The 15,400-nt window shown below is 35.5% G+C and overlaps 1 protein-coding gene across 2 annotated transcripts in view; it reads right to left on the bottom strand.

The window, feature by feature from the left end:
• The window catches only part of PPP1R1C (protein phosphatase 1 regulatory inhibitor subunit 1C), a 148,828-nt gene extending 133,874 nt beyond the window's left edge, over window positions 1-14,954 (bottom strand). Inside the window, exons 1-2 of one of the 2 annotated variants that reach the window (XM_017867436.1) lie at window positions 14,579-14,948; window positions 12,852-12,912 (exon numbers count right to left, since the gene is read on the bottom strand). In XM_017867436.1, the coding sequence (XP_017722925.1) occupies window positions 12,852-12,912; window positions 14,579-14,659 (142 nt within the window). In that variant the 5' untranslated portion in view covers window positions 14,660-14,948. Of the gene's footprint in view, window positions 1-12,851; window positions 12,913-14,578 lie in introns of both variants that reach the window. The other variant, XM_017867435.1, reaches the window with a different exon arrangement.
• Between the last annotated feature and the right edge of the window lie 446 nt (window positions 14,955-15,400).

The raw sequence follows: 15,400 nt of genomic DNA on the forward strand, positions 1-15,400 counted from the left end.
GGGTTATGCATCCACAAGTGTAAGTACCTGTGAACTGGGAGGACAAGAATAAACCTTGTGGAACACTCAGGTTAGTTTTAATGACCTCTATTTTCCTTCCACAGTGAGAGTTGCTCCATCCTCAGAGCCTTATTTGCAGCCATCCTATCCAGAGAGGAATTATAAGGCCTCATATACATGGATCTTTCTTCTTTCCATCCACATTAAATTTTATTAATTCCAAGATCTATTCCTTCAGGACATTATCAGGTGACAGAAAGGCATTGGGCAATCAACTGGAACAAATGTGTTAATGGATCCAATCATTGAAACCGAGAGCTAACCTGATTAAGCCCACCAAGCTTAACCTGCCTTGTTTGCTTTTAATGGCTTACTTCTAGTTGGAATTAAAACCTAGATAGCTAAAAGTCACATAACCAAATAATACATAACTAAACTTTCATTAGCTTCCTTATAGATAATATCTCTGATGTGTATGTCTCTATGGTAACTGTTGCTAAAAGTTGTTTTTCAGGAGCAAGGGGGCAAACTCCTGTCCAGCTCAAATTAGTCGAGATTACCGATCCTCCAACTTGGCCTGCCTGGTTGCCCAAAACGTGACTTTTTGATGTCAGGAGGCTGACAACCCCACCTTCAGATCATGCTGATGCCACTGTTTTTGGAACATCCATCCTATGAAGAGCCATGTAGATTGATTACACTTGGACAGAATTCTGATTATCTCACCTTTCCTACCCACCAATCACCTTTCCCCACACTTTAGACCAACCCTGTTTCTATCCCATAAGTACTACCAAGCCCTGATTTCAGGGAGATGAGTTTGAGATTTGTTCTCTCATTTACTCTCCCAGCAGCCTTGTCAATAAAATCTTTTCTCTTTTGCAAAGGCCACCATCACAGTGATTGGCTTACAGCTAGCTGGCATCATGGTGTCATGATGTATTACGCTTACTGGTGCAAAACATTCTAGCTGGAGTAGTCCATAAAAGTTTCATGAAGGAAGGGGGATTTGATCTGAGTCTCACAGGACAAGAACTGAAATGGAAGGGAAGGGAAGATGACGGTATGTGCACAAATCGGTCATGTTTTGAGTTAACTAGAATCCAGATGTCCCTCAGCCTTGCAATTAATGATGGTTTAAATAAAGACAATGATTTTAAAAAAAAATAAATGGATATATATATATATATATGTAAGAAAACACAGAGATGAATAAATAACAGGGTTCAACTCTAAGGAGGGAATAATGGATGATATTTATTTTTTTCTATTTGGTTATCTGATTTTCTTTTATTTTAGCTTGTAGAACAAAATATCTGTATTAACAATGCTAAAACAGTCTTCTTAACTAATCAATACAAAAGAAAAGAAAAAAGTATAGAACTACCACTTCAAAACCAACTCACTTTAGAATAAAGATGAAATGCATATTGGGATATATTATATCAAACAGAATCTCACATGGCCAAGCTACAAACAGGAGCTTGTTTATATTTTATTCCATGAAAAAAACAAATAAAATAGAAAGAGTGTGGTGTTACTTATTTACAGAAATAAAGATGTTATTAATATAGTAGGAAGTACATTGACCTTGGTCACACAACCTATGTGTACATTACAGATCTACTTACTGAAATAGCTCTTTTGACCTTGAACAGCTCACCCATCACCCTCTCTCTGTAAAATGGGGTTTAAAATATTCATTTGATAGAGTTTGTAAGGACATATATTATAGAACAAATGGATTTGCAAACTATAAATCTACCAAAAGTAAGATACATTTCTATAACCCCCTTTAAATTTGCTTTTGGTATGATTTTCTTTTTAAATTATTTGACTTGTAGCTTAGAGGCATTTTTTTTTCCTCTTTTCTGTCCTAAACATGTTTCAAAATATATTTTGAATATGTTGCTTATTCTGTAACTGTCTAAATGAAAAGTACAGCTGGTGTTTGTCTTGATTCCAGTGATGGCTGTGTACTGTAGATCTAGAATGTGTGAAAATATTTGCAGACATCTCCAGACCCTTAAGTAAAAAATTGTCCTTTATTGGCTAAGCGAAGCAGGAACTCTGGGCTATTCACCAAGTAAAATGACCTGTGGTGGAAATTGAGATGGCCCATTTTAGCCCAATCATTCATGCTGTTTTGCTTCACTGAAATGTGATGGTCAGTGAGTCTCTGGCATTCTTTCTTGAAAACCTTTTAACCATTGGAGGCAGGTGAGAAGTGCTTAAAATTCATGAAGAAAGAGTGGATATTCTTAAAACTGTTTTGGGAAGCAAATCCAGCTTAAGTCTGATCCTAGTTGATCGGAAATCTTTACACATTTTGAAAAATTATTTTCAATAGGAAGTTCTCTATGGTAAATAAACAAGGTTCTTGTGCTCTGCTTTATGAGCCCTCCGCAGAAATAAAGGAGTAACTTAAGTGGTAACATTAACCATAATCTAACAATCATCTTCCTTTCTTCTGTTTGTTTCCTTTAAATCAAGTCTCAGCTTTAGTGCAGTTGTCAGCAATTTGTGTAATAAGATTCTATAGACTGTGGAGGAAATGGCTGACTTATTCAAAAGAAGGAATGAGAATGATGTGTAGATTATGATGAAATAGATGAGCGAGTCATGAGAAGACTCCAGGTGCCTTATCTTAACTAATTAAAAGCTAGGGCAGGTAAATTACAGGATACAAATTAGAGCTTATGACAAATCAATTATGAAAGTAAAGCTGCCATAGTCGATCACATATCATATAATTATGTCTGCCAAAAGCCTCTCACACAAACCAGAATGGGCAAAGACTGAGCCTAGCATCAATAGTGTTGCCAACATGCATGATCTCACTTGATTCCAGCAACACAACCAATGCCAGTGTTACCAGGATCCCTGCTTCCTGGAGGAGGAAACTAAGAGTCAGACATTTACTCATGCCACAAGTGAAATCCATGTTCACTGATTCTAAGGTTAGGGTTCTTAGTCCTACACAAAACGGCCTCCCAGTGTTAAAGTGAAAGAAAACTAGTTTGAAAGTTATTATGTGAGTTCAGAATAAAGCACTATGTGTCATAGACACAGCAGAAACAATAAAAACACATGGGACAGGTTCAACCTGTAGAATAGAGTTAACAGAAAAGACACTGATATATTTAAGGCATGAAGGAGAGAGAGAGGAGCCAGAGATGATCCTAATGTTGTTTGGTTTAGTGATTAGAAGAATGGGGATAAAACTAACTGAAATGCTGAAGTCAGTAGTTGAAAAGTTGTCTTCAAATATGGATGATGCCTTTTAGTTAGACATTGACTTTCAGGTGGTAGCTGGAGGAGCTCAATTTCTACATCTAATTATAATACTTCTGTCCATAAATCATGAAAATGCACATATTAAACCTACTCAAATGAGAATATAATCTTAAAGTATTATTAATATTCAATACATGCAACTTATTCTTTAAAATACTGTTTTACTTTTAAAAAATAATTTAATAAATCTCATTACTTGAATCCATGCCAGTAATTTCAATGCTTTTATTCAAGGTTGGATTTTAAAATAATACAATTTGCTTTTAATCTATTGGTTTTTAAATTCAAGATGTTAGAAACATAAAAAATTATTATTAGCTTATTCCATTTAAAACCTGAATTTTCAAAGCTTTTCAAGACACTTTGGCAAGTTCAGGCCTCTTTTGTAAGTCAGATTACTTAGTGGATATGGATTTATTACTTGGTTAAGTAGTCCACGTGGTGTCTTTTTTTACATACAGTTGGTTATCTACCTCTGTGTGCATCATGTGTACGCGTGTTCATGCATGTAAATATTTGTGTATATGTCTTCTAATACTCTGTTATTTATCATCAGACAGGGGAAAAAGCATAAAATGATATTGCATCATTGAGGTAAAGTATTCTAAAAATTGGATTCCAAAATAACTTCTCATTCTTCTATGTTGTGCATCCAGTTCTATTTCCACAAGCAAGTCAATATGTATTTATATGTAAGGAGTGTAATTCTGAAAATTGTTTTCCATAATGATGGCAAATTGCTGCCAGAGAATGAAAAAAATATGAAAGATTATAAATTCCCTAGCTTTTTAGTTTGCACAGTCCTTTTTTTCCTCAGCATTATTTCCAAGGTCAAATTGTAATTGTGTTCTAATCAAATTGTCAATATATATCTTTCATGATGTGGATTTTGGCAACTTATTTCACAAATGGCTTTGTTAAACACTAATTTTTACTATATCAAATTATTCTAAATGACATAAAGTAATTGAGCTAAATTCAAAGATAGTATTCTACCCAAGCCCAGAGAAGACTCACAGATACACGTGTAATATTTTCCAACATGTGCTGGGAACCCCTGTGTATTAGGGAAGATCTGAAGAGGCCCGAATAAGTATGGAGAGGGCAGAGACAGCACACAGACTGGGAGGGAGACGATGAATTCTGAGCCCCCTGATTGTCACAGCTGGGACATTTGTTTTAGGACATGCCTTTCCCTCCACCTCTGGCTTTCACAGGTCCTTCCTGATCCCCAGATAGGCAATTTTTCTAAGGTGTCAAGGACAATGTGTTATATCTTCAGAATACTTGCATTTTAGAAGTTATAGCAACAACTACAAAAGGTAAGATTTCAGGTAGTATGGAAACTAATTTAGGGAGATACTTTCCAGTATCTCTAAAATCTTACCACTTACGTGTTCCAACCTGTTATAGTGCTTTCTCAATGTCCTTTGCAGTTTTATCTGTTTAATTTGAAAGCCTTGGATGGAGCTTCTATTATCCAAGTAGACTACAGTCCCCATCACAGCCTACTGTCCTTCTCAGGGCCCAGGCTCTCATCCATGTCACCTGCCCAGGTCCCGGGGCATTTCTGCTTAAGCCCCTGGTAAATTCTGTCTGGAATTGTGTCTGGAATTGTGGGAAGTGTGTCAGATCACTACTTAGTGGAAGTGATGCCTAGAAAATGATGAGAGAAAAGACAGAAAAATCCCAAGGCTCAAGGGCTTGCTCTTGAACAATTCCAAAAAAAAAAAAAGAAATTTAGAAATAACATTTTTCTATCAAGCACACAACTTAGCTAGATTCATTGTTAGAGGTCCACTAATTTATGATCTGGTGGAATCTGACTATCAACTAGAAACAATTAGAAAGAACTGTTAGTAATTTTTTCTATCAAATTTGAAACTGAACAACTGTTAAGTTACTCAGAACAACTGACAATTATGTCATCTGTGTTTACTTCTATGCAGACACAAAAATGGGCATCTATTTATTCAATGGACTCAGACTAGCGTTCTTTGAAATGGATGTATTCTATATTTAGTGAAACGTAGTGGTGTGGGAAAACACATGCATTTTGGTAACACATGAGCCCAACGACCTCATGTGACTTCTTGGGCCTTAGGAGGATGAGCTATTTTTCTGAGGAAACTCAGGCAGTAAACAGCCATCTAAGATTTATATCCAGACATAAGTGATTCCAAATCCTCTACTCTTAAGTATTACACATCTGCCTCCCCAAAATAATCATTGTCATTTATCAGGCATCTAGTCTATGTATTGTACAACATTTTAATCTAATCTTGAAAAACCCTGTGATAGACACTTCTTTACTGAATGAAATATATTTTGTATTTTTGGCATATACTATTGGTTTTACTATAAAAACACATGTATCAGATTGTAAATATGTCTTAGATAAGTTTCTCCATGTGAGTAGGTTGATAATTTACCTGTTTTATCCCCTAGAAGGGTAACATTGTGCTTTAATCAGAGCTGGTGCCAAAAAAGTTTGAAGGATTGACTTTGAATAGTTCACAGGCATTTAACATCTACTCTACTAGTAAGTTGGAATAAATAGTAAAAATTTAGTTCTGACCTCAATCCTTAATAGCTTAAAGCCCAAAGATCAAAATAAGTCATGCAAATGCTTTATAGACCAGGAAGCATAATAAATAAGTGCCTCTATGCCTTGGCCAGAATTAGCTTTACTGTGGTTTCAGCAACCGGGATTTCTGTTATTACAATTGTATCATGGTACATCCAGACATAATATTCTCTGTTACCTAGACTACATGTTCCCAGAGGATTTAGAATAAGGACTCAATAAATCGAATTGAATGTATAAACCAATAAACAGCTTTAAGAGTAGAAGCTAAGAGAAGAATATTAGACTAACAAAACCAGACAATGGGTCAAATTATTCAGGGAACTCTTTTGCAATTTAAGTGAGTCTTGTGCTGAAATTTATTTAAATTGAGAAGTTTGTGAAAAAGACAGACTGAGTTATGCAAGTGAGTCAATCTAGACTAAGTCTTAAGAGTCAGCATAAGAGAACTGCTTCGATAAATAAAGGTTAGACAGAACATAGAACAGAGATGATGTATGAAAAGAAGTGAATAAAAATGGAGTGGAGTCAAAATTGAGCAACAAGAGTATCTGATAGATATCTCTAAAAGATTTTTATGCTCAATCCTCAAAATTTGTTTTCTTTCTACATACTGTTGGAATATGAATTTCATTTCTGGTCAAACACAAATTTGCCACAAATATGTCAATTATTTGCAATAATGTTTTCATAACCTTATGAAAAACCTAAGCATCAGTAGCATGCTCATTTAAAAAAAAATCTTAGGAACTCATAATTTACGAAAATTATATTGACAAACAGGGCATGCTCAGTTAAACCAACACTACAATATAGGATACATAATACTTCCACAATTGTATATTCGTCTCCTGATGAATTAGGGGGTATTATAGATTTTTTTTTTTCTTACCCACTACTACTGTTTTTTGGGAAAACTATTTGCCAATCACTAACACCATATGGATTCTAAAAAAGCTGGGCCATTTTTGAATGAGAAATGCAGGTCCCTTTCATTTTTGTTTTCCATTTAATTTGAAGATTGAACTAGTTACTTTGAACATTTACAATGTAGCAAGCCTTGTCACTATAAAGAATCGGAACCTCATCTTTGGCTCACAATTATTCCAACTGATTGGGCTATTTGGCTGCACATACTGAAGAGTTAAGGGAAAATAAGTCAATTAACTGTACAGTACATGAATCGCTGAAAGCCACATGTGTAACTTTTTAAAACATAATTCAGCATTCAATAACTCATAAAATAAATGCTGAGGGAAATAGGCTTTTTGACAATTTCTTAAAAATTAATACTAGCTAACACTTCAATGATCTTCAAACACTGGACCATTTTTTTTGTATTATATTGTCATTAATACAGACAAGGCAAAATAAATGCTGAGCAATCAGCAATGATTGTGGATTCAAATGAATTACAACCACATTCAAATGAGACCATTTAAAATGAACATAACTATGTGGACAATGGGCCAATATAGCATTTAATTGAATACATTTAATTGGAGGTCCCTGGGGGTGGCTGGTACCTCAAGATCTGGGCCTGACAATGTCTTACTCATCTTTAAGAGTCCCCAGAAACTTCTCAGTATGATCCCTGGAGCCCAATTTTCTCTTGACAACACAATCATTCATTTTACAAAATAGAGGGACTCCATGAAAAGAGATTTTGTGCATGTGATGCCTTAATACTGAAATAAATTTCTACGCTCATTCTGTTGAGCCTGAAAACTTCCTGTTATTTTGGATTAAAAAATCATCACCAGAAAGTTCTGGAGTCCCCTTGTGTTTTGAACAATTCAACCTTAGTCCAGCATTATTTTCTAGCTATCATCCAATGTCTCAGGAATCCAATCTAGAGGCTTCAAAATCTCAGTATTTTTTAACTTAGTTTCAGAATCCTGAAATGCATTTAGAAAGTAATATGCTACATACAGTATAAACTGTGGCTTCTTTTACAGTTTGTAGAGCTGAATAGCCAAAGCAATTGGACATCTCAGTTCTCTCTAATGACCAGGCCTGCTATCAAATTTGAAAGGAGATAGTATGATATTTAGTATCATATATCTCTTACGTCTCCTATTAACTAACTTTTGGGAACCTGAGGCATGTGAGAACAACCTTTGTTTTTATTCTTGATTTCAAAGGATATTTGATGCTAAACGGGTCAAAGATAAAGTCGATTTCCCCAAAATTTGGCTGTGATAGGAAGTTCAATAAATATACTCAAAAAACTATTTTACCTTATGTTTTGGATCCCACCTTTTAGACACACAGCGAGCTTTTAAATGACGTCAAAACTCCTGGGTACTTACCCAAATCTGCACTTAGCTCCAGGCCTCATACAGCTCACTCATGCTTAATAGGCATCAGGCCCATTAAATATAATTGTAACCATGTTGTCTCTGCTTAATGGTAAATGGAAAACAATGGATGCCACAAACTTTAATATTCAGAAGACTTGGTCTAGGCTGGCTTTTTACTGGAAGACTGTGTCCAGCTCTGGGCTTCAAAGGCAGAGCAATAGGGAGAATTCGGATAGAGTTTATTAAAGCCCTTAGGGAGATTGGGAAGAAAAGAAAATAATCATTCATTCGTATTTCTTAAAAGGTTAGAAATGACTTTTATTGCAGAGAACAAATGAAGAGTTATTTTAGAATAAAGTGGGGAATTTATGTTTAAGTTTGGTATAAGAAACTATTTTCTAACATCTGAAATTATCAGAGCTGGAGTTGAAAACCCCGGGTAATTATGGATTCTTCTCTGAGGTATACAAAATGGAGCGAGTCTCAGGGACTTGGGTTGGTTTATATACATCTGTCATGAAGCTGTGTGGTTAAAGTAGGTATTTTCTGAAATTATTGTCTAACTTCAGATTTCAAACACTAGTAGCCAAATATACAGTCTATAGATGTGATGGAGTAAATTACAGAAAGTGTCTTTGCCATTTATTTCCCTATAGAGAGGATTTACACATAAGCAGGTCTCTAGATAAAAAAATATATATATATAGGAACCAAACCAGTTCACTGCAGATTATACAAAAGTAAAAGCAAACAGCACACAGTATAAGAATAGATAACAATGCTCTCCTGTATAACTTCAGAGAGCTTATCATAAAGAGGCCCTTAATCAGAAGAGGAACTGAAACACAGAGGCAATTTGCTACAAGGTCACATTGGTAGCCCCAGAAAACATTTGAAAAAGACGAAATATAGGGATCTTTGGCGATTCCTTATATCCCCTATCTCAGTTTTTCAGTATCGTTTTGCTGCCACCTGACTGTTGAGAGTTATTCCTAGGAGCAAATATATTGTTTCTGCTTTTTCTACCCTAAAGAAACACCTTTGCTATTAAACTTTCCCAGACCTCATGCCCTCAATTTAAAAATTTTAGTTTCATTTCCCACTATTTTGAGTTAAACTGATTTACTAACCCATGTCAGAGGGTGATATATCCTTAACAGGTTAAGTATCTGTTTACATAGTGCTTGTACTGCTGAGAGTTCTAGGTTATTTGTTAGAAAGGGACTGATGGGACATTATGCTGCTCCGAGACTACAGTTAATCAGGTGCCTATCTCATCTATGTGTTTAGACTAGCATAGATGAACTAGCAAACAAAAATCTGAATATACATGCTGAAATATCTTTCTATTTTTCCTCTACAAAATATAAACAGAATATATATATATAATCATTCTTTCAAATAATCCTATAATTTACTCTTCCTGCAAACACTTCAAAAGATTTTTTAAAAAGCAAGCTATGTCTAATTCATTTAACAGTGATTGCAGTACACTGATCTTGTCATATGAATTGGAATGGTTTATTAATTATGTTTCTATAACAAATAATTTAATTTTCTTTGCTTTATTAATTGACAATAAAGAAAGATTTGCAGGGTTTTGAATTTTAAACAGCATTAATGACAGGTGAGTCCAAGAACAACCAATTATTCCCTGGCCAATTTCAGTGAATTGAAGAGATTTGTTTAGTTTTACCAGGATTTAAAGCTATACCCAGTTTTTGTTTTTCAAAGAACATACTGCTTTCAGGGGACAGGAGAAACAGTTGCTTAAAAGTGGTCATTTAACACTTATGAGGGTTTTTGTTGTTACTTGTTTTGTTGTTTGACAGAGAGTCTTCAGATAATGTTTGGAAAAGAAACTGTTGGATAGTCCAGAAATATTTAGAACAGATGAGATTATGAAGATTCTGTTTTTCTTGTTATATCTTCATTCTTAAATATCACATGCAAATATTACATTCCCAAACACATCAGTTAATGACACCTAATCTGTGTTGCACTTTGCAATTTTTAAGGCATGTTCATGTTAACTCTTTCGATCATTACACAACCCTGTGAGGCTGAAAGAAAGAACATTATGATCACTATTTTATAGATGAGAAAATAAAGCTTGGAGGCCGGGCACGGTGGCTCACGGCTGTAATCCCAGCAGTTGGGGAGGCCGAGGCGGGTGGATCATGAGGTCAGGAGATGGAGACCATCCTGGCTAACACGGTGAAACCCCATCTCTACTAAAAAAAAATACAAAAAAATTCGCCGGTTGTGGTGGCGGGCAACTGTAGTCCCAGCTACTCGGGAGGCTGAGGCAGGAGAATGGCGTGAATCCAGGAGACGGAGCTTGCAGTGAGCCCAGATCGTACCACTGCACTCCAGCCTGGGTGACAGAGTGAGACTCCGTCCCAAAAAACAAACAAAGAAACAAACAAAACCTTGGAGATATCCCTTTCCCAAGATCACATCACGTGGCTGGTTAAGACCAGTATCCAAGTTTGATTTGGTTTAGTGTTCTTTTTTTGCTGTCTGTTTCTTTGTTGTTGTTGTTGTTTTATCTTTAGAGTTATTTCCCCAATAAGCTTGGTACTAGATCATTTTTATTGGGAAAACCATAAGCTTTCAAGGGTTTTACTACAAAAATCCATTACTAGTCCAAAATCTCTAGTTGCCATGCACACTTATCCAAGTCCTATACACAGCCAAAAGCTTATTAATTCTTTGTAGACTATTCTAGTTTCCATAAAGGGGGAAGAAGATGCAGACAGGTGAGTTACTAAAATACAGTAGTTCTCTGTGAGATGCTATTTGCATCTAATTTGTCTCCAATGGTGCTTAAAAAACAGAGAAGGATGAGGTCAATTACATAAAAGGGACAATGCCATCTAGTAATTGGGAGATCTGACAAGAAAAAGGTTTCTAGAGAAAAACTGAATCTCATTCCTAGGGATATTTAAGTACAATCCCTAATCTACTAAGATAAGTGGTACAGACAATGGATTTATTTTGTTTGGTTTTCCTTGTTTATAGGGCCTGAATGACTAGTCACATTATAAAGCCTTCACTATGTAGTGCAAACTGATATTTTCAAAGCCAGTGCCAGTGGAAATGTATGGGCTTCAGTATCAGAATTACCTGCATTTGTCTCTGGAATCCATCACTTCTAGTGGAATAGCCACAAAAATCACTTCACCTCTCTGATAAACTTTCCTCATCCAAATGGCACATATTTGGCACTCAAGAAAATGTAGGTGCTATTTTGGGAGTTCAAATGAGAGGATGAAGGTCACTTACATGACTTCACTATGTTTAAACAGCAACAATGCCTGTAGACCTCTGAAAACTGCTTTTCAAGAGATAGAACACCTAGAAATCAAGTTGTGCAGTACACCTCATGGCAGGCATAGGGAGGAAAGTTTCAGGACATTGCAGAAGTGTCTGCTACTGTGAGCAAGGCAGTGATGGAAAATTGCTATAAAATTACCCCCGCAAATCAGGAAGACTTCATTATCTTCATACTTGTATTTATTTTTAAACTATAATTACATATCATTTGCACCTCTTATCTAACCAAATATAAGTAAGTTAATATTTATTGAGATAACATATTTGAAAATAATTTTAAATGCAATGGCACTCTAAAGTTATAGGATCAAGTTATAATTGTTTGTTTTCAACAGAAATAAATTAGCTTACTTATTTTCCATCACCTGAAAATGTTCTTGGATTTGGGCTCAAGGATGAATAGTCTGTTAGTTGACTTTCTTTTTATATGTTTCTCTAATTAGAAAAGAGTCTGAAAAAGTCAAGGACTATTTCACCCTGGTATTCTTAGATCACTCACTACAGTCTATTATTAGACATATTATGTTTCCACTGTTTAAACTCCTTTTGTCCACCCATTATTGTTTATACCTGCAGAAAATCCAACACCAAGTTCTGCCTGGTTACAAATTAATGCCATCACCGTTCCTATCCTACTTGTATATCCAGAAGCAGCACTTCAATGTGATACTAAAAATCACCCCGTTCAATAAGTAAATAATGTTTGTGGATTACAGATCATAGTCTTTTATCAGGAATAATAATGCAGTTTTCATTTTTACAGGAAATGGAAAATAAAACCTCAACAAATGGGTTTAGCCATTCAGAATGGCTCTCAAATAGGCAGTGCTGAAAACTGATCTGGTTACTTGTCAATTGCATTATTCAGAGATGACATCAGCAGCAAAGCTGAAGCCAACTCTAGGTCATTGCCCACCCCATGTTAACCTTTTCCATATAAAAACCTTACTCTGTAAAGAGATAAGCATCTCTAGGGCTGTAATTTAAGCTTTGAAACCAAATTGAACAGCTTTCCTCCAGCCTCATTAATAAGCTGTGATCCAGGTCCCATACAAACACCTGAACATATGACAGCCAGTGCTAACAAAACATTTCATAGCATATCATCACTCGTGATATTCTAGAGGAAATACAGGCTGTTGCTTGAGATGATTCCTGTAATATTTATTTCTGATTCTGTTTATGATCCATTTTATAGATTAGTTTTCTAGAGCATTGCTAACTGAAATCCTAAATTGAAACTTTTCAGTAATGACATGTACTTTGATGTTCTTCAAACAATTCCATTCTGTTCCATCAGTGTGAAACACATCATGCTTCTTTACCTGGGGGGTTATGCTCATTGAGAATCACAAGTGATGCTGGTGTAGGTCTTCTTTTCCTGATCTGTGAATGACAAAAGGCGAGCTAATATCAGTGAATATTAGATACTGCTCCAGGTTACTCTGCAGATTGCAAAGATGTCTCATCCTCATCTTTTCCCCACATGCAAAAGCAAACTTCTGGAGGACACATGGAAGGTGCTCACTAATTTTATTTTGAAATAATAGAAAGCCACAGAATTGAACTGTCTGATAGAAGTATTACCCACCCTCTTTGACCAAAAAGCTACATTTCCACAGAAGAGAAATAATTATATACAATTGAATGATACAACAGAAAATTAATTTACAGTGAAGGTACAGGGTTGACCTGATAATATTAGTGGCTCACTTAGAGCCTCATAACATTGGTGATGCTTTCAAGATTCGTTACACTTATTTTTAAGCAGGATAAGGAAGAGCTTGCAAACCTATTTCTAGCAGGTACCAGAGTTAAATTAGCAGCATAAGCTTTGAATTTCAATTGATTTTGTTAACTTTTTTTATTTTCTAGATAATATTTAGAACATAAAAACAAATGAAGAATAAATATGGATCTTATGAGAATATGTAACTTATTACAAACTCTAAAGTTTATTTTTCATTTTAAGAGTTACAGGAGCATAGTATCATCAGAATCCCTTGAATATAATATCCTTTATTTGTTTATTATATTCACTTATGGGTAAATTCCCAAAGTAAATGTCAGTAGGATAGAGAATAAAATTTATCAATGACATCCTGTCCAAGATAGAAGCAACATCCTGTCCAAGATAGAAGCAACATTCCATTCAGCATAGATAGACAGATGTTCAAGGTTACATTTATCTGGCCTGAGTCTAGGTGCATCTACGTCAGATTGTCAAAACATCCTGAAACACTATGAGTCACGGATTAAATAATTATTTTTAAGACTTTATTTCAAATACTTGGAACAGGATTCAAAAATAATTTAGGTTTTAAGAAATGAGTGGATTAGGTTGATATCCTCATAAATTTCTTTGCTTTTGCCTCCTCACAGTTGCAGTTCTACGAGATGCCATTGCATCAAGAGTCGGAGTAAATCTGAATATGAAAGGTGATACAGATGTAAACCAATATTAGACACGGACAAAGAATCTAGGAAATGTTAAAATACTGTTTGTAATGTCTGAACAAAACAATTTTAAAATTGTACAAAAAGCTACAAATCCTCGCTTTAATATATTATATAAACTTATAATTATTGTTTTGGGTTCACAATAAAAAACATAAGAAAATAAAGTATTCGACCTATAGTCTGAAACTATCTCAGGATTTAATGTTATTGCTAAATCAATCATTTTATTTTATAAAAAATGAAATAAAATGTTGCTCATTTTGATAATTTTTTTGAAAGTTGCTCTAAATGTTGAAACTGTTATTTTAATGAGCAAAAATGAACAGATTTATGAATCCATATCTGAATTGCTTACAGAGCCATTTTCCCCTCAGAGGTGCCCATTTTGTATCATATGAAGTGCTACATTTTCGACAATAGTTCTCCCAATGCAATTTAAATGCAAGTATGTATAAAAACCAACTTATTTCTTGTTTACGTATCTTGAAAGTCACAGCAAAATCAAGAGGTAAAGAACATTTCAGTTAATAACAAGAATACATGTTCATATTACCTTATGTACAGGAATTGTACCCCATGCAATTTCACTTACCTGCTCTGCTGCTTCAGGTGCAATCTGACTCTGGAATAAAGGCACAGCAAATTGTATCTTTTTGGGACTGTTGGGCTCCATGATAATGAAGATAATTAGTCAGAGATGTGAAGAGCTCAGAAAGACTAACCCTAAGTGGTGTCCGGATGTGTTTCCTCAGACACACTCCACTTAAGCCACACTAAGCCACACAGCTATTCGTAATAAATAGCTGTAATTCCAGAGCGAGCAAGTGAAGATGCTGAGGTTTGAGTAACCCCTTTCTTCAATATCCACGGTGATGCCTGGCTTGCCTGTTCCCCCACCAATCCCTTGGATCCTCTCAGCACAATACAGAAAGGAACAATATGCTAATTGTGTGCCTCTTCACTAATACACATGCCAAGCATTCACTCAGCAGCTAATTGAAAATGCAATGCTAGCCTTGAAGGACCCACTGCCCTGGGATTTGAAAGAATGGCTCTATCCACTGTACATTACTAACCGGCTGTTCAAAAGTGCAATGTAAGCTCCCTCTGAGTATTGCAGGGATGGGCCATTCATTATTGATGAACATCAAGCAGGAAGTTTTTAGAGTTGGGGGCAGGGTTTGGGTATAGAATCATTTCTCTCGGCAACTCATAAGTCAGACACCTTTGCTGTTTCACACTCAGCTACGAAACAGTTGAATGGCCGTGGAGGGTAAGCCACAACCAATAATATTAGCTATATTTATGCTATCACATCTGATTAGTTTAGACTCATCCTAGGAGGCAGAGCATCTGTGGTGTAGTGAGGGCAGCATTACTACAGGGCTGAGCAGATCTTACTTGGAGTCCCATC

The sequence above is a fragment of the Rhinopithecus bieti genome, unplaced genomic scaffold (assembly GCF_001698545.2).
Source record: "Rhinopithecus bieti isolate Rb0 unplaced genomic scaffold, ASM169854v2 scaffold_3041, whole genome shotgun sequence".
Classification (NCBI taxonomy): Eukaryota; Metazoa; Chordata; class Mammalia; order Primates; family Cercopithecidae; genus Rhinopithecus; species Rhinopithecus bieti.